The sequence below is a fragment of the Petaurus breviceps genome, unplaced genomic scaffold, assembly GCF_028583685.1.
Source record: "Petaurus breviceps papuanus isolate PSGF00001 unplaced genomic scaffold, PetGlider_PUasm1.0 90897, whole genome shotgun sequence".
NCBI lineage: Eukaryota > Metazoa > Chordata > Mammalia > Diprotodontia > Petauridae > Petaurus > Petaurus breviceps.
Window position 1 is genome coordinate 2,131,034 of NW_027187374.1, and position 23,750 is coordinate 2,154,783.

At 35.4% G+C, this 23,750-nt stretch overlaps 1 protein-coding gene across 3 annotated transcripts in view; it reads right to left on the reverse strand.

Moving 5' to 3' along the window:
* The window catches only part of BRWD1 (bromodomain and WD repeat domain containing 1), a 188,608-nt gene that overhangs the window by 72,291 nt on the left and 92,567 nt on the right, over positions 1-23,750 (reverse strand). For 2 of the 3 annotated variants that reach the window (XM_069074849.1, XM_069074847.1), the window contains 9 exons: positions 23,557-23,740; positions 21,749-21,842; positions 12,564-12,689; positions 10,008-10,123; positions 7,745-7,934; positions 5,747-5,872; positions 5,526-5,633; positions 4,923-5,047; positions 4,402-4,484 (listed from right to left, as the gene is read on the reverse strand). In XM_069074849.1, coding sequence (XP_068930950.1) covers positions 4,402-4,484; positions 4,923-5,047; positions 5,526-5,633; positions 5,747-5,872; positions 7,745-7,934; positions 10,008-10,123; positions 12,564-12,689; positions 21,749-21,842; positions 23,557-23,740 — 1,152 coding nt within the window. The remainder of the gene's footprint in view (positions 1-4,401; positions 4,485-4,922; positions 5,048-5,525; positions 5,634-5,746; positions 5,873-7,744; positions 7,935-10,007; positions 10,124-12,563; positions 12,690-21,748; positions 21,843-23,556; positions 23,741-23,750) is intronic. The other variant, XM_069074848.1, reaches the window with a different exon arrangement.

Sequence of the window (23,750 nt, forward strand, 5' to 3'; positions counted from 1 at the left end):
GGGGGGGGTGGTTAGTAGGGAGGGAAGAAGTAAGGGGAAAGGGGAGGAAAAGGGAGGGAGGCTGATAAGGGAATACTGAGGGAGGCAGTGATCAAAAGAAAAACTATTAAGGGGGGAAGGGAGAAGGGGGGAAAATATGAATATTAACAGGGGTGGGAATAGGATGGAGGGAAAGAAACAGATAACAATCCTAACTATAAATGTGAATGGAATGAACTCTTCCATAAAACAGAGACGGATAGCAGAATGGATTAGAAATCATAATCCTACAATATGCTGTTTACAAGAAACACATCTGAAACAGAAGGATACACACAGGGTAAAGGTAAAAGGCTGAAGTAAAATATATCATGCCTCAGCTGAAGTAAAAAAAAAAGCAGGGGTAGCAATCCTTATCTCAGATAAAGCCAAAGCAAAAATTGACCTAATTAAAAGAGATAAGGAAGGAAACTATATCCTGTTAAAAGGCACCATCGAGAATGAAGCAATATCATTACTTAATATATATGCACCAAGTGCTATAGCATCCAAATTCCTAGAGGAGAAGGAAAAGGGATTAGAGGAAGAAATAGCAAAACTATACTAGTGGGAGACCTTAATCTCCCCCTCTCTGAACTTGATGAATCCAACCTCAAAATAAACAAGAAAAAAGTTAAGGAGGTGAACAGGATTTTAGAGAGGATAGGTATGATAGATCTCTGGAGAAAACTGAATGGGGATAAAAAGGAATATACTTTCTTCTCAGTGGTTCATGGCACATACTCAAAAACTCACCACATTCTAGGACATAAAAACCTCACAATTCTATGCAGTAAGGCAGAAATATTAAATGCATCCTTCTCAGATCATGATGCAATAAAAATTATATGCAATAAAAGGCCATGGAAAGACAGACTAAAAACTAATTGGAAATTACACAATTTAATCCTAAAGAATGAGTGGGTCAAACAAGAAATTATAGAAACAATCAGTAATTTCATTCAAGAGAATGATAAAAATGAGACAACATACCAAAATTTGTGGGATGCATTAAAGGCAGTTCTTAGGGGAAGTTTTATATCCCTGAGTGCATACATGATTAAATTAGAGAAAAGGGAGCTCAACGAATTGGGCATGCAATTGAAAAACCTAGAAAAAGAACAAATTCAAAATCCCCAATTAAATACTAAATTAGAAATATTGAAAACCAAAGGAGAGATTAATAAAATTGAAATTAAGAAAACTATTGAATTAATAAATAAAACTAAGAGCTGGTTTTATGAAAAAACCAACAAAACTGATAGATCCTTAGTCAACATGATAAAAAAAAAGAAAGAAGAAAACCAAATTATGAGAATCAAAAATGAAAAGGGTGAATCTACCTCCCTTGAATGAATGAAGAGGAATCTAATGAAGAGGAAATCAAAACAATAATTAGGAATTATTTTTCCCAATTGTATGCACATAAATTTGACAATCTTAGGGAAATGGATGAATATTTACAAAAATAGAAGTTGCCTAGATTAACTGAAGAGAAAGTAAATTACTTAAATAACCCCATCTCAGAAAAAGAAATTGAACAAGCCATCAGTCAACTCCCTAGGAAAAAATCTCCAGGGCCAGATGGATTTACTAGTGAATTCTATCAAACATTGAAAGAACAATTGATTCCAATACTCTACAAACTATTTGGGAAAATTAGTAAAGAAGGAGTCCTACCAAATTCTTTTTATGACACAAATATGTACTGATACCTAAATCAGGAAGAGATAAAAGAGAGAAAGAAAATTATAGACTAATCTCCCTCATGAATATAGATAAAAAAATTCTAAATAAAATGCTAGCAAAAAGACTACAGCAACTTATCTCAAGAATAATACACTTTGATCAGGTAGGATTTATTCCAGGAATGCAAGGATGGTTTAATATTAGGAAAACCATCAGTGTAATTGATCATATCAACAATAAAACTAGCAGAAACCACATGATCATCTCAATAGATGCAGAAAAGGCTTTTGACAAAATACAACATCCATTCCTATCAAAAACATTAGGAAGTATAGGAATAAATGGAGCCTTCCTTAAAATAATAGGTAGCATCTATTTAAAGCCATCAGCAAGTATTATATGTAATGGAGAGAATTTCCCATAAGATCAGGGGTGAAACAAGGGTGTCCACTATCACCCCTCTTATTCAATCTGGTACTAGAAATGTTAGCAGTAGCAATTAGAGAAGAAAAAGAAATCAAAGGAATCAAATTAGGCAAAGAAGAGACCAAGCTATCACTCTCTGCAGATGATATGATGATATACTTAGAGAATCCTAGAGAATCAAGTAAAAAACTACTTGAGACAATAAACAAATTTGGCAAAGTTACAGGATATAAAATAAACCCACATAAATCCTTGGCATTCCTATATATTTCCAATGAAATTCAACAGAAAGAGATAGAAAGAGAAATCCCATTTAAAGTTACTGTAGACATTATAAAATATTTGGGAATCTACCTGACAAAACAAACCCAGGTCCTATATGACCACAACTACAAAACACTTTTCACACAAATGAAGTCAGATCTAACTAATTTGAAAAATATCAATTGCTTGTGGCTGGGTCAAGCTAATATAATAAAAATGACAATTTTACCTAAATTAAATTATATATTTAGTGCCATACCAATTAATTTACCAAAAAACTACTTTATAGAGCTAGAAAAAATAGTAACAAAATTCATTTGGAAGAATAAATAGTCCAGAATATCAAGGGAATTAATGAAAAGAAATGCTAGGGAAGGTGGACTAGCTATACCAGATTTCAATCTGTATTATAAAGCAGCAGTCATCAAAACTCCTTGGTACTGGCTGAGGAGTGGAGGAGTGAATCAATGGAATAGATTAGGCACACCAGATTCAGAAGTCAACGACTATAGTAATCTATTGTTTGATAAACCCCAAGACCCCAGTTTTTGGGATAAGAACTCACTCTTTGACAAAAACTGCTGGGAAAACTGGAATATAGTATGGCAGAAACTGGGCACAGACCATTTATCTAACACCATATACCAAAATCAAGTCTAAATGGGTGCATGATCTAGGTATAAAGGTTGATACTGTAAGCAGTCTCGTAAAACAAGGAATAGTTTACCTGTCAGACTTGTGGAGAGGGAAAGACTTTATGACTAAACAAGAATTAGAGAACATTATAAAATGTAAAATGGATAATTTTGACTACACGAAATTGAAAAAGAATCTTTACAACCTATGTCTCTGACAAAGGACTCATTTCTAAAATATACAGAGAATTGAGTCAAATTTATAAGAATACAAGTCATTCCCCAATTGATAAATGGTCAAAGGATATGAACAGGCAATTTTCAGAGAAAGAAATTAAAGATATCTATAAGCACATGAAGAAATGCTCTAAATCACTATTGATTAGAGAAATGCAAATCAAAACAACTCTGAGGTACCACATCTCACCAGTCAGATTGGCTAAGATGACAAAACAGGAAAATGACAAAAGTGACAAATGCTGAAGAGGATGTGGGCAAATTGGAACACTAATGCATTGCTGGTGGAGTTGTGAACTGATCCAGCCTTTCTGGAGAGCAATCTGGAATTTTGCCCAAAGGGCTATACATCATACTTTCATACCCTTTGACCCAGCAATACCACTCCTAGGGTTATATCCCAAAGAGATCATAGAAGTGGGAGGAAGACCCATATGTACAAAAATGTTTATAGCAGCTCTCTTTGTGGTGGCAAAGAATTGGAAATTAAGGGGGTGCCCATCAATTGGGGAATGGCTGAACAAGTTCTGGTATATGCATGTTATGGAATACTATTGTGCTATAAGAAACGAGGAGCAGATGGTCTTCATATTTACCTGGAGAGGCTTATGAGAACTGATGCTGAGTGAGAAGAGTAGAACCAGGAGAAATTTGTACACAATTACAGACACAATGTATGTGTGATGTCCAACTTTGATAGACTGGACTCTTCTTAGCAATGCAGTGATATAAGTCAATCCCAAAAGACTCATGATGGAGAGAAATATGTGCATCCAGAGAAAGAACTAGAAAGAACTGAGTTTATCTCTTGTTTGGTTTTATTTTTCATTCCATCTGATACAATCTGTCTTTATAACCTGACTAATGTATAAGATGAAAATATTTACAGATCCTATACTTGACTATATGCCGCCATGGTGGGGAAGGAAGGGAGGGGGACAAAATGTGAAACTCAAGGAATCGTGGAATTGAATCCTGTAAACTAAAAGGAAACAAACAAATTAATTAAAAAATTAAAATAAAATAAAAAATTTTTAAAAATTGAATGCAAATACTACAAAATTAACATTACTCTATCACATCATATAATCTATTTAAAAGGTAAGGTTTTGTAGAAACTTAAAAGACTTACGAGCTTGCCAGTTCCTCTGTCGTGCTTCATCATAAAACTGACGCAGTACAAGAAAGTCAATAACATCTGGCATATCGTGATATCTAAAATAATACATTTTATTAATTTCATTGCATAATTATTACAGCCAATAATATTCCTTGCTGCCTAATATGTACTCCCATTAAAAAAAAAAAAGCTAGAACAAATTTCTCTCATAAGACAGTAATTCTCACAACATGTGCCAAGGGCAGTACACCAGAATAGCAAACAAGACTCAAACTCTAAGGGACTGCTATATAAAACCCATTTGCCCTTGTCCTTTTCCCAACTCAACTTGGGTACAACTATGAACATTCTCAAATACCTATAATTCTTTGTTATTTATTCTTTTTACTAGAATGCAAAAGAAATGGCAAGGTTTTTCATCTCTTTTGAACATCAAGTATCTTCTATTAGTACCAACTTACTAGTGCAGAACAATGCTTGTATCACAGACATCAACATTTAATTCATAACTAAACAAACATAAAAATACATACTTAAGAGAGAAGGACTTATCCAGAAGCTTTCCAGTGGCTGGATCTATAAAAGCGAGTTTAAGGCAACAGAGTGTGGGGGGACCAACCTCATACCGCATCCCAACTATTTTGACCAATTCTTGATCCTTCAAGAGATTTTTAAAAAGTTATTTAAGTGGCACTGTTAAAAGCATTATTAAGCAATCTCTTAAAAACTCTATTCCTTTACAGATAGCACTACCCATTTACCCTCCTCCCAATTTAAATGTTCAGTCTGTGTACACAGTAAGTGACATTTCAAATTTCATATTTATGACTAATTTATGACTAGCATTTGTAACCTTTTATAGTATTTTTCTCTAAGTCAATATCCATATTAAATCTTAAGGTTTAGAAGACAATAGCAGAAAGTTATTTGCTTTTATAAAATTTATGAAAGGAAATTTACATGACTATTCATATATAGTTGCTCCTCAAAGGTTGTAAAATGAACCTATAAACTAATTATAGTCAAGTAAGGAAGCATTTATTAAGCACTTATTATATGTCAAGTATTTTATGTTAAGTGCTGGGATACAAAGAAAGGCAAAATTGTTTTACATGAAAAATGGTAATAAAACTTACTCTAAGATCCATCTTCTTCCATGGTTCCTTGTTGGGATTCAGCTCATAAATATTATTTCTCCTAACTGCCTCAACATAAGCTTCATGACCTTGTCGAAAATATATTACCTACAAAAAGAAAATTAAGGCATATGAAATAAACACATTTGAAACTCAAAATAATTAATCCTAACTTATTATCTACCAAAATTTATCACACTTACAAAAGTTACCACTCTTACCTCATCACCCATTTGAGGAACAAATGGAGATTTTCGAAGTGTAGTATCTGTTATCCAAACTGGAGGATGAAATTCATATAAAAGTTCTATATTTTCAAGCTCAGCTGGAGTCATCCTCTGCAAATTCTCCATAGTAAAAGACCCAAAATATTAGTATCCTCAAAACTATATGAATGCAAAACATTCTTTTTTTGTCTTCATTTAATTTTTTTCTTTACTTTTAATTTACAAGATTAATTTCCACAATCCCTTGAGTTTCAAATTTTTCTCCCCCTTCCTCCACGGCAGCATGCAATCAAGTATAGGATCTGCAAATACTTTCACATTAGACATTAATCAGATTGTAAAGAAGGATTGTAATCGATGGAATGAACAATGGGAAAGAGGAAACAAAACTAAACAAGAAAAAGAAAGCAGGTAGTTTGCTTCAGTCTACATTCAAACTCTGTTCTTTCTAGTTCTTTTTCTGAATGTAGACATCTCCTTCCATCATGAGTCTTTTGGAGTTGTCTTACAACCTTAATGCAAAACATTCTTTACAGAAATAGAATGACTTAAATAATTCAAGAAACGTTAAGTGCTCAAATACAATTGAGCTCAACTGAACCAATACAATGCAAATAACAACACTACCTAAATTAATTTATTTAGCTACCAAACAATCAAAATACCAAGAAATAATACTAAAATTAATCTGGTGGAACCAAAAGTCAAGAATCTCAAGAGAAATAATGAAAAAAAAAGGGGGGGGGGAGAGGGGCACTAGCAGTAATAGTTCCCAAATTACACAACAAAGTAGTAATCATCAAAACAATTTGGTGCTGGTTGAGAAATAAAAGAAAGGTTCATCTGTGGAACAAATGAGTACACAATATATAGAAGCCCAGTTTGATAAACTCAAACACATCAACTACTGGAGTTGAGGACTTATTCCTTGATAAAAATGTTGGAAATATGGACAGCAGTGTGGCAGAAATTGTCTTTAGACCAATACCTCATAACAAATATGATAAGCTCCATACACGACTCAGATATAAAGGGTCACATCATAAACAAATCAGAGGAAAAAAAATAAGAAATTTCATCTGTCAGATCCATGGATAGGGGAAAGGCTCATGAATAAGTAAGAGTTAGAGAGGATCACAGAAGACAAAACAGACAACTATGATTACATAAAGATAAGAAGGTTTTGCATAAACTAAACCAGTACAGCTAAAATTAAAAATTTCTCTGATACAAGAATCTTCTAAGTTTATCTGATAATGATCTAACTTATAAGATACATAACTGATTTAAATTTGTAAGAAAGTCATTCCCATTGATAAAACAGTTAAACCATTTTCAAAGAAGAAATCCAACCTATCAACAGCCACAGAAAAAGTTGCTCCAAAATATTTATCATTCTAAAAAAATGTACATTAAAGCAACTCTGAATTTCTACCTGTCAATTGGTAAAGTTGATTTTAAAAATGACAAAATATGGTGGATTTGGGGGAAAGCAAACACATTTTATACTGTGGTATAGCTGTGTTTTTTTTTCCCAGTCATTCTGGAAAGTAATCTAGAACAATGACCCAGAGTCACTAAACTGTATAACCACATATAACAAGTAGATCAAAGAAAGATTAAAAAGACCCTAATACTAAAAAATAATTAGATCAGCTCCTTTAAAAGTGTCAAAGAACTGATGTAAAGTGAAATAAGCAAAAACAGGAGAACATTGTAAAGGCTAACAATTTTGAAAGAATTAAGATTTCCATCAATCCCAGGATTCCAGAGTATTAAAGGTGAACCATGGTTAGTCACCTCCTGACAGAGAGGTGATGGACTCAATATCCAAAATGAAACATGTTTTTGGACATAGCCAATGTAGGAATTTGTTTTGCTTAACTATGCATATGCTACAACAATTTTGGTTCTTTTTCTCCAACTAGAAGGAGAAAAATTAAATTGGTAAAATAAGAAATTTATAAAAAGTACAATTTTTTTTTTTCATACCGACTTCTTAGGTTCACATTTTTTCCTTCTCTTTTGCCTTCTCTTTGGAGCAGATAACTTCTCAACAGATACTTCATCTTCTGAACTACTGCAATACCGTAGAATTCTACGACGAGATGAAGTTCTTAAAGGAGGTTGAAGATTAACACCAACATCAGCCCTCCAATCAGAATATCTGGCTGAAGAATCACTATAAAAAAATTTATTAACTAAATGAAACCAGTAAGACTCTTGACATAAAAATGTATGATTTGTTCTGAATTGATCTTTTAAATTTTCATAGGAAAGAATGACAGAGTTTAACTATAATAGTAATTACAGTATAGACAGAAAGTTGGTATCAGCACAGGGAAGAACTGGGTTCAAGTACTACCACTGACACATACTAACCATGTGACACTGGGCAAGGCATTCAATCTCTTAGTGTCCTAAGTACCTTTCTAAGACAGAGAAGGTGCTGATCCTCATTAGTACATGTTCCTCAAAAGCAGCTGACTACTCTGATAAAATCACAGATCCAATTACTATCCCTAATAAATGTCAAGAAAATTAATCATCTCCTTGGCAATTACTTACAGAAAGCCATCTGTCTACTAGTAAATTAAAGAAAACAAAAATCCAATACATGACATAACTTGATCTTAGGTATAATGTCCAGAATGAGAAGTAATCATCTTGTTATAATCTCGAAATCTGGTGAGACCACTTTCTCTAGTAACAAAAAACAGTTCCTTGGAAAGAATGTGTTTAGAGGAAGGCAACCAATATGGCTTAAGGGTCTGGACAGTCTGCAGGAAAACAAGTTGAAGGAACTGGAGGTGTTTTAAGTTGAAGAATAGAAGACCTGGGGAAGCTATGATGCAATCGAATTTAAGTTCCGTGAGGGCAGCAAATATTTCCCTTTTGTGTTCTCATCCACAACACTTAACACAGTTTCTAGCCCTAAATAGGTATTTGCTGATTAATTAGTTCAAGTATTAGAAGGGCAATCATATTAAAACAAAACTGAGATTTCCTAAGATCACTAACTTAGAACTAGAAAAGACCTTAAAGATCATGTATTTCAACACACTTATTATACAGGTGAGAAAATTAAGGCCTAAAAGAGTTAAGTGATTTGTCTAAGGTTGCACAGCTAATAAATTGCAGTTGGGATTCAAAACTAGTTCCTGATTTCAAAATTTAGCATTGCCTCCCTTACTCTACTTCACCTAAGAATACAAAAATAACACAAGATAAAAGCTGCAAAAACGCTGGTTTCAGCCTAATATAAGTGAAAAGGCCATTAACAATGAGAGCTATCCAGAAGTAGAATGGATGACCCTGTTAAATCAAAGGAACAGACACATGTGACCTATCTAAACTATACTTAGCGCATCCTATCAGACCATCAATTTATACTTATTCACATTTCTATATACCCTTAACTCACTCCGTTTAGAACTAGTCATCAAATCAATACTAACACTGCTTCTAGAAGTTGTGTGTCAATTGATTTTCCTGTTTCCATTCATCATCTCCTTGACTTTCCAAAACAAAACACAATTCCCTGATCTTAAATTATTTCCTTCAATAAAGAATGTAAACTTCTCAAGAGCAGGGACTTTCTTGGTATCCCCAGGTGCTCAGCACAATGACTGGAACTTCTTAGACATTTTACAAATGATTTCTCTGAGAGAGCTGGTGGCAGTACACCTGGGGGCAGAAGACCTGAGTCCAATTTGACTCAAGATACTTAACGAGCTGTGTGACCCTAAGCAAGTCATTTAACTTTCCTTTGCCTCAGTTTCTTCAACTGTGAAATAAAGATTATAGCACCACCTTACAGGGTTGTTGTGATAACCAAATGATATCTGTAAAAAAACATTGAGCATAGGTGCTATATAAATGCTTACTCCCTTCTCCTATTCTTGTTCCATTTTCATTCATCAGTTCTTAAAGTGAAGAATGAATACCCAGTAGATGTTGTATAAGGGGTTCCTATTTATGTATAGACCCAGATGGACTTATGAAAAACCTGGCAACAGTAAAAGGCATCTGAATGCACAACCAAAAATTAATAAAAAATTAAACATAATAAATCTGAGGTGTTTCTGGCAAGTTTGCAACTGCACTGCAGTCTCGGTTCTAAACACAAAGCATGCACTTTGCACTATGTTTGCCCTTAGAACTGCAAAATAGGGTCGTGAGTGGAAAACAATAAAGAAGGTCAGGACCAAACTAGATAGCCCCAAAGCTTTGAGATTATAATACTCCAAAGTACCTGGAATTGTCACTGTCACTTTCACTTTTTTCTTCACTTTTCCATTCTTCTTCCTCTTCTTCATCTTCTTCTTCAGAACTTCCAGAATCTTCACTTTGATCTGGAGTTGAAGTGTCCTGATTCAAAAAATGGGGGACGGGGAATACAAAATAGAACAATAATTTTATTCTTTGATGGAAGAATGGTTAAAAAACAAGTTAAGAAGCATTTGTGCATCTTTTGCATTTACCTATACTTGCACATATTGTTCTCTTAGATTTTAAATTCCCTATAGACTAAAAATGTTACGTTTTTGTCTTTTGTAACCCTCGGATGCAGCACATGGAAGCATTTAGTAAAATGATACAAGTACTAATAACAGTAAATCTGATATCCTCAAAATAAGATAAATTGGTTACCTCTTTATATTCCTTACCAATCAGAATTAAAACAATCACCTATTTAAACTTAGGCAATATTCTATAAAATTAGTCCTTTCAATACAACAGCCCTGTAAGGTACACTTCATATATACTATATATCTACTGCCTCCAAGAATATTCAATTGTCACTGCAGATGATAGCAAAAGAAAATGATTAATAACAGATAATTCTGTTAATGAAATTAAATGAATGAACTGAAATAGAAATTTAATGCAGCAAAAGGAAATTTTTTAGGCGAGGAGTTTCTGGGGAGGAAGAGAAAGAGCTCAGTTTTGGACATGCTGAATTTTAAGGTGCTTTACAAAGGGAATTCTAGTTTGAGACTGCATGATAGGCATTTGGAGATGTGAGTCTAGAGATCCCAGAAAGGTAAAGGCTGAACAAGCAGTCTGATAATTATCAGCAATTAATAGGTTATTGTTATAGTTGAAGGAAGAGTTGATAATCTGAATTAGACTCTAGGTAGTGAGAAGCAAGAAGGGGACAAATACAATAGACAGTGGAGGCAGAAACAAGATTTGGCAACTGATTGGACATAAGGAGAGAAGGAGGATGAGAAGCCAAGTATAATGTTTAGGTTGTAATCTTCCATCTTTAGAAGAATGCTGTCTTCTACCTTCAACAGAAAGGGTAAAATTCGGAAGACATGTGGGTTGGGGAGTAGGTAGGGGATGAAGTACAAAATGTGGAATCAAGATGGCAAAAGTGAAAGGGCACAAATGCCAAGGCCCCTATAAAACAACCACAGAAAATATCAAACAGAATTCTGAGTGGGAAAGCCAAGAAAAAGTTAAAATGAGTATCTGAAAAAAACAAAAAAGAGAAGTCTGTGGAATCTGGGGTTTGGGCTGGCTGAGAATGCACTGCAGAAAAGGCATGGGGGAGTGGCAGTGGCAGGCAGCAGAAGTAGTGAGTAATGGCACAGGCTATAGTGGCACTAGTATTTAGGAACCAAGGATGTGAAGGAAACTGAAAAAAGTTCAGAAAGAGATCCTAGGGGACTCTTGTTTTAGCAAAGTTCAGGACTGGATGCTGTTTGCTAGTTCTTCCACCCACTACCTTGTTCTGGATCACCCTACTTGGGTAAGGAGTAAAGACCAGACCAGGAGGGCAGTGACCAGACATTTCCCAAGATTACACCACATTTTCTCTTTTCTCTAAAGAGACAGAGAAGGACCACAGGCATGGAAGGCTGCATACCCTGTTAGACAAAGCCCCTGCACCAGCTATTTTAGTTATTTCTTTGTGACAAGTAGAATTCAAACTTCAAATGATTGTGACATTAAGAAAAGGAATTCATAAATAGAGGGTAAAGGCTTAGTGCAAGTTTGGGTTAAGAGCCTTATAACTTACAACTGCACGAAGACTTTTGGAATACTCTGTATTTAAATTAAAGAAAAAAAATTACTGTGAGGAATTAGTAAAGAAATGATACAAATAGGGACAGCTAGGTGGCGCAGTGAGTAGAGCCCCGGCCCTGGAGTTGGGAGGAGCCGGGATCTGTTCCGGCCTCAGACACTTAACACCCACACGAAAAAACTGGCAGCGTAACCTTGGGCAAGTTACATAACCCCAATTGCTTAAAAAAAAATGATACAAGTAGAACAGAAGCAAAGGTCCAAAATGAATACTCATAATGAATGTGATTCATCAACTAGACACTAAATTCTTTTCAGTATATGTTCATAAGTTGCTACTTAAAGGGGGGGGGGGGGAAGAGGGGAGAAATGTAACAAATTTACAGAGATGCCAAGAAAATGCTTACAAAAGTTTTGGTGACAGTAAAACAGAAAATTTTACCTCATTTCCCCAGAAATGTCAAATGATCTAAAAATTACTAAAATTTTAAAAATTATTTAAATGTAATAACCATGCAATCTCAAAATTGCCAGTAATACACATATTATTTATATACTTGCATATGTGTGTGTACATATAGATATTCAATAAACATTTAACTATAGCACTTGTTTTGGTTATTCATCAACTATGAAAAACTACTCATGACTGAAATTCAAAATATTCTTATTCCTCTGGATTTGTAAATTTGATCTCAAATTTGGCTGGTCCAAAGTAAAAATAAAGGAACATTATTAAAAATTAGTTTATATATTTCAATATTCCCTTACTTACCTGTCTTATGAAACTAAGAGATTCATTTTCTTCCTCAGATGATGACTCAAAGCGACGAAAATTATTTTCATGATCTGAATATTTAGATCTAAAAATTCTCTGTCTGGACTGGGCCACTGGGACCATCTAATATGCATAGATACATACATGAGAAAATAAAAAGATATGAGAATCAAAGACGGATTAAAAGTAAATATTTAAGATACTAATAATGCTAAACATTTTAACCTCTTATTTACTATTTAAAGAGAGCATAATTAGCATTTCTAACAAAAAAATTAGTTATAAGTCAATTATGGGGGGAAAATCACTTCACATACTATGGAAAATATTCACCACCTGAAAAAGATCCAAAAAGAAAACTCCTAGGAATATTATAGCCAGGTTCCGGAATTCCCAGATCAAGGAGAAAATATTACAAGCAGCCAGGAAGAAACAATTTGAATGTTGTGGAAACACAATCAGGATAACAGAGGATCTGGCATCTTCTACTCTGAGGGATTGAAGGGTCTGGAATATGATATTCCGGAGGTCAAAGGAGCTAGGATTAAAACCAAGAATCACCTACCCAGCAAAACTGAGTATCATGTTTCAGGGAAAAATATGGTCATTCAGTGGAATGAAGGACTTTTAAACATTCATGATGAAAACACAAGAGTTGAATAGAAAATTTGACATTCAGATACAAGAAGCAAGAGAAGCATGAGAAGATAAACAGGGAAAAGAAATCATAAGGAATTTATCAAAGTTGAACTATTTATATTCCTAATGGAAAAACAACAATGGTAACTTATGTCTGTATATATGTGTACAACTATACATAGACAGAGGGCACAGGATGAATTGAATAGGAAGGGATGATACTTAAAAGGTGAAATTAAGAAGTGAGAGAGGAATATAATGAGAGGAAATGGGTAGAGACAGAATGGGGGTAAATTATCTCATATAGAAGAAGCAGGGGAAAACTGTTACAATGGAGGGGAAGAACAGGAAGGCAAAAGGGAATGAGTCAACCTTACTCTCACTGACTTTGGCTTAGGGAATGATATACACACTTAATAGGGTACCACACCCTACAGCAGAGTATGGGGGAAGGAGATGAGAGGAGGGATGATGGAAGAGAGGGCAGGCTAGAGGGGAGGGAAGTTGGAAGTTTTGAAAGGGACTTTTGAAAAAGGACAGGATCAAAGTAGAGAATGGAACAAGTGGGGGTGGGACAGGATGGATGGAAATAGTTAGTCTTTCACAATATATCCACTATGGAAATGTTTTGCATAGCTACACATGTATAACCTATACTGAATTGCTTATCTTCCCAGTAAGGGTGGGTGACGAGAGAGGAAGGGAAAGAATCTGGAATTCAAAGTTTTAAAATCAAATGTTTAAAAATTAAAAAAAAAATTTAAGTATTTTTAGATTGATCCTTAAATCCTACCTAAATCCTACTGGAATCAAATTGTGCTATAACTCAATCATGATGCATTTAAGACTCACAGAAATAGCAAATCAGTATATTCTAAGCAAAGGTAAAGGCAATAAAAAGTGGAAAGAGCTAAAAACAGAGAATATTATGTCTAACTAGGTGGAAAAGGAAACAGTAAAACGATGTTAGAAAGGAAAGTTGTGATCCAGACTTTGGTGGGCATTAAAAAAGGGGATAACAAGTTTCAGCTTTATTCTAAAGATGATAGCAAGAAGTACTGAAAGGATCAGAAACAGAGTGAAGAGAAGTTAAGGCCATATAATACAGAGCTGGGAACCACTGCCATAGAGATAATAAATTAATTAATCCATAGCAGCTAATGAGAGTAGCAAGTGACACATATTATTCAATTCTACAAAAAGTTTTCAAGCTCTTATTACGTACAACTACAATGACAAAAATGAATCTCCTTTAGAACTTTATATTCAACTAAGAAGTGTAGACAACAGCAAGTAAATGGATAATATGGTAATTTGAGGAGAGACAGAATTGAAGTATAACACGGAGTAAGTGGAAAATTATCTGAGCTTATAGTGTGCTCCAGACACTGTCCTGGTAGCTTGCCTGTGTGACAAGGAAAAGATGGAATGTCAATGTGAAAAGAATAATATGGGGGTGGCTAGGTGGCACAGTGAATAGAGCACCAGCCTTTGAGTCAGGAGAGCCTAAGTTTAAATCCAGCCTCAGACTTAGCACAGAACTAGCTGTGTGACCTTGGGCAAGTCACACAACTGTCCTACTTCTCCCCTCCAAAAACCAAAAGCAAAAAAAAAAAAATATATATATATATACACATAATCCAGTATAGCTGTAACATAGAGTATCTGAAAAGGAGAGTAAAGCAGAAAAGATGGGTTAGAAAAGACTAAAGAGAGACTTTTAAATGATAGGCTGCACTTGCATCAAATTCAATTCACAACATTCTCCTTGTTGCTTGTCTGAATTATTAGTTTCTAAATACAGTGAATCTAAGCAATGTTGAGGGTTCCCCCAAAATAAGAGGCATAATAATCTCTCCTGAAGACTGAAAAGCTCATAATACAGTCTGACACCGAGATAATGCAACATGCACTAAATTCTTCAAAGATATAGAAGTCCTTTAAGGGCAAAGACAGAGAAAAAAAAGCCCATTTAAGAGCACAGCATCTAAGTATTTCAGAAAACTTTTAAACAAAAGCTTAATCCTTCATTACTGCAGTCACCTTTTAATATAAAAAACTTGGCAAGTATTGTATCATTTATTGAAAAAAGATAAAAGTATTTTCCATAGTCCTTTAGGATATCCTGCACATACTATGTTGCTCACATTTCAAATTGCTTCTTGTTCACTGTTTTGCATAATATTTGAGTCTACAATTTAAAATCATCAAAGCCCTACATTAAAAAAAAAAATTTGGTTAGAGATAAAAAGTCAGAAAACAATATTATTTTAAAAGCAAATGAAGTAATGAGCTTATAGATCAGTAAGAAAACCAGGAAAGTACTTTGGGATGTTAGGAAAAAGGTATGATTACCTAGCATACCATTCATTCATTTCAAACACTTCATTAAACACCTACTCTGCATGCAAGGGACTGAGATCTTTACGTAAATGACCATCTAAACCTGGGGTCGGGAACCTGTGGCCCTCAAGGCCACATGCAGCCCTTTAGGTCCTCAAATGAGTAAGGGCACTGGCTCCAGTGTCAGGATGACCTGGGGATCAAATCTGGGCTCAGATACTCAGCACCACACCCAGAAATAACTGGCCGTGTAACCTTGAGCAAGTTACTTAACCCTGATTGCTTAAAAAAAAAAAAAAAACTAACTCAGAAGTAGAAACAGGACTTCCGTGGGGCTCTGGCTTCCACCTCTCTCAATTCATGTAAAAGGGGACTCTGAAAAAACTTTGGAGCTACAGAACCCAGAAAATGACACAGAGAAGCTAACCTCCCACTGAGGACAGCACAGTGCTCTGGGAGCTGACCCCAGCCTACCCAAGCTGGAGGTTTTAGCCCCAGGGCAGGCCTTATCAACCACCAGCTGGAGGGACTTCAGATCACCAGCAGCTGTGGTGGTTTCCAGAATTATCAACACATAGATGCTAAGACAAAGTGAGAGGTCAGTTCAGTGTGGTCTTTGGGATCCAGAAGTTGGGAGTGCGTTGGCTTTTGCCCCCAGGCTGTGCTGCGGCCCTGCAGCCCCAGCCACACATGGCTACTTCAGCTCATGGCCTGTAGACTGTAGGGGAACCAAGTGACCAGTCTGAGGGGTTATCACTCTTGCTTTAACCTGCTTGGATCTGGATTGCAGTCTAGGGTGGAGGTCCTGGGGTGTGCGACAAGCTTGCTAGAACGTATGGAAGCTTCAGAAAAGGCACCCAAGCAATAATTTGGCAGCTGAGAAAACCCCAGGGTTGGGGAGAAACTCCCCTGTCTGGTGGCAGAGTCCTACTGTGGCAAAAAGCCCAGGGGTCAAGTGATTGAGTGGCGACATGAGCAGGCAAAGGAAACAAAATAAATAGAGCAACCCAACTTTACACTCCTATTTTGGTGACAAAAAGGATCAAAGCATGGAACATGAAGAAGACAGTGAAGTCAGAACTCCTGCACCTGGGGCGGCCAGGTGGTACAATGAGTAAGAGCGCTGGTCCCGGCATCGGGAGATCTGGGATCAGTTCCGGCCTCAGATACTTGGCACCCACACAAAAAATAACTGGCCATGTAATCTTGAGCAAGTTACTTAACCCCAATTGCTTTAAAAAAAAAAAAAAGAACTCCTGCACCAAAAGCTTCAAAGAAAAATATGAGCTGCTTACAGGCCATAGAGCAGCTTAAGAAGCAAATAAGAGAAGTGAAGGAAAAATTGGGAAAAGAAATGAGAACGATGCAAGAAAATTATGAAAGAAGATTCAATTGCCTGACTGAGGAAAATAATACCTTAAAAAACAGACTAACTCAAATGGCAAAAGAGGCTCAAAAAGGCAATGAAGAGAAAAATGCCTTAAAAAGCTGAATTTGCCAGATGGAAAATGAATCTCAAAAGCTCACTGAGGAGAATCATTCCTTTAGAATTAGATTAGAGCAAATGGAAGCCATTGACTTTATGAGATCAAGATGCTGTTAAACAGATCTAAGCAAAGGAAAAAGTAGAAGGCAATGTGAAATATCTCATTTAGAACACCACTGACCTGGAAAATAGATGCAGGAGAGAAAATTTAATAATTATTGGACTACCTGAAAGCCATGATCAAAGAAAGAACCTAGAAATCATTCTCCAAGAAATTCTCAAGGAAAACTGCCCTGATGTTTTAGAACCAGAGGGGTAAAAATTGAGGTTGAAAGAATCCACTGATCATGTACTGAAAAAGATCTCAAAAAGAAAACTCCTAGGAATATTATAATCAGTTTCTGGAGTTCCCAGGTCAAGGAGAACATATTACAAGCAGTCAGGAAGAAACAATTTGAGTACTGTGGAAACATAATCAGGATAACACAAGACCTAGCAGTTTCTACATTAAGGGATTTTGAAGGGCTTGGAATATGTTATTCCAGAGGTCAAAGGAGCTAGGATTAAATACAAGAATCACCTACCCAGCAAAACTGAGTATCATGTTTTAGGGGAAAATATGGTCATTCAGTGGAATGGAGGACTTTCAACCATTCTTGATGAAAAATCCAGAGTTGAATAGAAAATTTGACATTCGATACAAGAAGCAAGAGAAGCATGAGAAGGTAAACAGGGAAAAGAAATCATAAGGAACTTATCAAATTTGAACTATTTACATTCCTACATGGAAAAATGATAATTGTAACTTATGAAACTTTTCTCAGTATGAGAATAATTGAAGGAAATAGAAATACGTGATACATATATACACACACATACATATATGTTTATATAGGAGGGTATATATGTATACAGATATACATAGATAAGAGTGCACAGGACCATTTTAATGGGAAGGGATGACACTTAAAAGATGAAATTAAGAGGTGAGAGAGGAATATAATGAGAGGAGATGGGGAGAGACAGATTGGGGTAAACTATCTCATACAGAAGAAGGGAAAATGGTTACAATGGAGGGGAAGAACAGGAAGTCAAAAGGAAACGGGTCAACCTTATTCTCATTGAATTTGGCTTATGGAGGGAATGACATACACATTAAATAGGATATCCCACCCTACAGGAGAGTAGGGGGGAAGGGGATGAAAGGGGGGATGATGGAAGGGAGGGTAGGCTAGGGGAGAGGGAAGTTAGAAGCACCCATTTTTGAAAAGGACAGGATCAAAGTAGAGAATAGAACAAATGGAAGATGGGATAGCAGGGAGGGAAATATAGTCAGTCTTTTACAATATATCTAATTTGGAAATGTTTTGCATAGCTACACATGTACAAACTATATTGAATTGCTTATCAACTCAGTAAGGGTGGGTGACAAGGGAGGAAGGGAATGAGTCTGGAATTCAAAGTTTCAAAATAAAATATAAAAAAATATATATACCCATACTATATATATATGTATACATATATACACATAGTATTATCAATATTATTTTACATGTAAATGGGAAATTAGATATACAGGCACTGGTGCATAGAGATCCACCGTGCCCTATTGGAAAGTTGGAGTGGGTATGGGAGAGAGCAGACTGGAGGAGGGGATATCCAGTGGGATCACTATTTTGGTGTGGTGGGTAGGGGAAAAACAGGGAAATAATTTTTAACTCAAAATCTTGCCAAAATTAACGATGTAAACTAGAATTTGATAAAGCATTTGATAAAAAAAATATAATTCTCCAACAAAGAGACACCTGATTCTAAAATGACTACTGTGTACCCCCACCCCCAAAAGAGTGAGTGTCCTTTAATTGTGAATGAAACAACTACAGTTTGTGAATGGAATGATGTATTATTACACTGCAAGAAGCTACAAAAATATAATCTCAGAGATACATGGGAAAACTTCATAAACTGATGCAGCATAAGTTAGCAGAATACATAGTGATTACTATTATAATCCTGAAAGGTAATCAACTTTAACTTACTGCAATAATTTATGTATCACTGTATTACTTGGTTGTCATTGTTTTGTTTATTACTGCTATCATGTAGGACAATTCACTAGGAACAGGGGTTTAATATTGGGGGAAAATTATGATGCAATAAAAAAATCAAAATTATAAAAACAAAATTTTTTTTGCTCATTAAAAGTAGTCAATTTTACTTTTTTAATTACAAAATTAAATGCCCACCACTATGAACAGTACTTCCCCATTCTACTGCTGAATAATATATTCACCATGGACAGATTTAAGCTTTCAAGTGGAGGTATTAATTATATTGAACATCAAATGTTATCGCAAAATCATCCAACAAGGCAGCATAAGAAATGACAGTTCTTTGTCAGATTCTTTTGCTGAATCACAGTCCATATCCGACCCTGTAACTGCAGGCATGGGGCAGCTAGGGGGTGCAGTGGAGAAAACAACAGGTTTGGACTCAGGAAAACCTAAGTTCATGTCTGGCCTCATACACTTGCTAGCTGTGTGACCCCAGGGCAAGACACTTAACCCTGCCTGCCTCAATTCCTCATCTATGAAATAAGCTGGAGAATAAAGTGGCAAACTACTCCAGTATCTTTGCCAAGAAAACCCCAAATGGAGTCATGAAGAGCTGGACAATACTGAAATGACTGAACAACACAGGTGCATACTCCCTAAGACTATATCCAGGGGCCTCTTTTCTCTTCCCTTTATACTCTCTCGGTGACCTTACCAGTTCCTATAGGTTCAGTTATCATGTCTACACAGATCCTACATGTCCTAGATCTACATATTTAACTCCAAACTCTCTCCTGAATTCCAGCCCCACCATCACCCATTGGACATTTACAACTGGATGCCCCACAGGCATCTTAAAATACTCACACAAAAAAAAACTAGCCGTGTAACCCCGGGCAAGTTCCTTAACCCTGACTGCCCTCCAAAGAGGCAAAAAAAAAAAAAAAAAAAAAAAAAAAAATAGAACATTAGCTTTTCTTCCAAATCCACCACTCTTTCACACTTGTCTGCTACCATCAAGGGCACCACATTATCCTTTTAAACAACAAGGTTTGCAACCTCAATATCATCCTTGCTTCCTCATTAAAGCTAACCCCACATATCTAGTTATCTACAAAATCCTCTTATTTTCTACCTTTACAACATTTCTTTGGATTATGTTCCCTGATCTTCTCACACAGTTACCACTATAATTTAGGCCCTCCTCAATTTTCTATGAACTACTAGAACAAGTAGTACAATTACAACAATAACATACATGGCAATAATTGCTCAAGTCTTTTCCCATCCTTCATATAGTTTCCAAAGTGATTTTTCTAAAATGCAGGTCTGATCATGTCACTCCCCTATTCAGACACTGCTGGCTCCCTATTACTAGTAGAATCTCTATTTGGCATTTAAAGCCTTTCACAATCTGGCTCCAGCCTACCTTTCCAATACTGTTACACTTCACTCAATTTTAAACCCAATGGGATCCAGCCAAAACGGTCATTTTTCTCCCATACACAATACTCCATCACCTATCTTTGGGCCTTAATAATGGCTGTCCCTCATGCCTAGAATGCATTGTCTCTTCACTTCTGCCTCTTAAAATATTCAAGAGTTTTCTTTAAACTCGAAAACTGAAAAGCCACCTTTTTACACAAAATAGTTCCTGATCACCAACCCATTATTAATTCTTTTTCCCCTTAAAAAATTATTTTTTTATTTTGTATATATGTGAAATTAATAATATTATGTGACTATTATCTCCCATTGATATTTCCTCATAAGTAGGTACTTTCATTTTTTTCTTTTTATCTTTCTTTATATCCCAAATATCCACCAGTTCCTGGTACATAGTAAGTGCATAAAAACATCTATTGGCTCCTTCTTCAAGTAACAAAACAACACCACCACCACCACCACCAGGTGAATTACTGAGCCACTGTCAACACTTCTAAAAACTCTACCATAGGAAAGGTTCAGAAGGATTGTAAGAAGATAAATTATTAGATTTTCAAAAAAGAGAAAAAAATACTTGGCAATGCATACAACTGTAAGCTTGATTATACACTCCAGGTAAAATTCTACAAAAAAACCTAAATAAATACTGAATATCTAGAAAAGGAGGCAGAGGTCATTAAAAGACAGCATGGATTAATCAAAAACACATCACACGACACTAGCATGGCTATATTTTTGTTGACAGGGCATTTAATATCTTGAAAGACCAGAAGAAAGCTTTAGTTAGTTTATCTAAATTTTAACAAAGTATTTGATATTCTCATTCTATTCTTGTGGGGGGAAATGGAACTTTATAGGCTAGAAAACAGTACAATTAGATTCCTTTACAGATCACTGAATGTCACTAATGGCTTCATGCTAGTTTGGAAGAAGGTGTCCTGTAGATTGCTTCAGGGATCTGTGCTTGGGTAGATATGCTGGGGAGTGCTTCCTGGGATACTGTTTAACATTTTTATCAATAACTTTTTATTTTCAATCAGATACAGACTGGCCCTTATAGTCTTAACTCTAAACGTTCTGTGTAACTCTCTCTGTAGTCTGTCTTCATAATGCATTCAGAAAAACATTTAAAATGCAAAGTTTCATTCAAATCTAAATTTATAAATGTTCATCTTGTTCCATCCCCCAAAATATATTTTAACTATGTATCATACCTTTTGAGTTAGCTGAAAAGGCTTCTTTTTTCTTTCTGTTATATATAGAATTTTCTCCTCTTCACCTTTTCCAATTCTATAATCTTCCAGCTTTCTGTAAGAGTTTATCAACTTTTAGTTTTGGTGCTATGCCCTCAAACATTGCCAAAAAGTTCCTAAAGACATAATTTGTTTTACAAATACTGTGATGCTAAAATACAAGATTCAACTAGGAAAAAAAAAACAATGTAAGATTCCTCTAAGTTAAAAGGGAAACTGAACATTAGTCAAAATAAAGCAACAAATAAACAGACAAACCAGAATTTAATTCTAAATATCAAGACCCCTTTAAGTACAGCTAATATGTTTACTTTTTCCAATAGGAAAAAAACACACCACTCTTTTGTCTTCTAATTGGTCTTGAGAACAATGCTCAACGAAAACCTACATATAATGGATTATTGAACTATCAAAAGAGAAACAAATTAGGCTCTTGTCCATGAATTTCTGAAGAACCTAATTCTTTTTCCCTCTGGAAGAAAACAAACTCTACAAACAATTTAGGACAAGAAACATAAATTCTACTTAATGATTCTGTTATTTCTTTTGTACTATTTGCTGATGTCATTGTAAATGCTATTATTCCACATTATCCATTCAGATTAGTTATACTCTATCATCAAAATTTAAGAAATAAAAGGAGAAAACAGAAATTGGTAAGTAAACAAAACATTACTTGTACTTAAGCTTAGCTAGATCAAAGAAATAGCTAGACCATTTATCCTTGCTATTCAAGTATACCTACTCTACCAGTCAATAGAAATCTTTTTTTTTTTTTGGAGGGCAACTGGGCTTAAGTGACTTGCCCAAAGTCACACAGCTATTAAGTGTGTCAAGTGTCTGAAGCTGGATTTGAACTCAGGTCCTCCTAACTCCAGGGCTGGTGCTATATTCACTGCGCCACCTAGTCGCCCCAATGAATATCTTTTACTTTCCAAAATGAAAGATCTAGTTTCAAAATGATGTTGACAATTGTATATGTCCTAAAATAATTTTAAAAATTGAAAAATCTCAAATCCAGATTTTAAAAAATATTCTTCCACTTGAGAGCTCTGTTTTCAACAGTGTGAATATAGCTTTAAAATTCACTTACCACCTGTTTTTTTTTTTTTAAAGCAATTGGGGTTAAGTAACTTGCTCAAGGTTACACGGCCAGTTATTTCTGGGTATGGTGCTAAGTATCTGAGCCAGGATTCGATCCCAGGTCATCCCGACTCTGGGGCCGGTGCTCTTACTCACTGAGCCACCTGGCTGCCCCTTACCACCTGTTTTTAAAGAATTTGAAAATAAAAATTATGAAAACAGATTTACATGGCATATACATGAAAAGGACCTGTGATTTCATCAAAATGTGGAATTTACAGTATAAGAACTCCTCAACTAATAAGGATGACAACTCATCTGGTATATGAGTCCTACACAGTTGCCTGTGACACACAAAGGTTAAGTAACTTGCCACTCAAGTTCTCATAAGGATTTGAACACTTACTGACTCCAAGCCAAACAACTGTCACACTGCCTATCCATGTCTATACATTCATCAATGGCTTTTGTAAGATATGATTTTGTACAATTTCCCCAATCTTAAGGGGTAACTGTAAAGTAAGCATTCCAAAGGCATGACTAGATGATCATATTATACTGTTCTGTTTAAAACATACAATGTATGTAGATACATACCCTAAATTTCTTTAAAAATATGAAAGTATACATATGCGCATTTATTCCCTAATCTAAAATAATATAAGAAATTAAAATTTTAAACAAACCTAAATATGCTCAATGGCACTTCTGGAACGACCACTCTTCGTTTCCAAGCTTGCAGATCACGTTCTGTGGCAATCTGACTACGTGGAGCATTCTGATGCATCTGACGAACACCTTCCACTTGCCCACTACGACGTAAACCAATATTTGGAGGAGACTGCACATCTAAACTTAGTCTTCTAAAACCTAAGGCAAT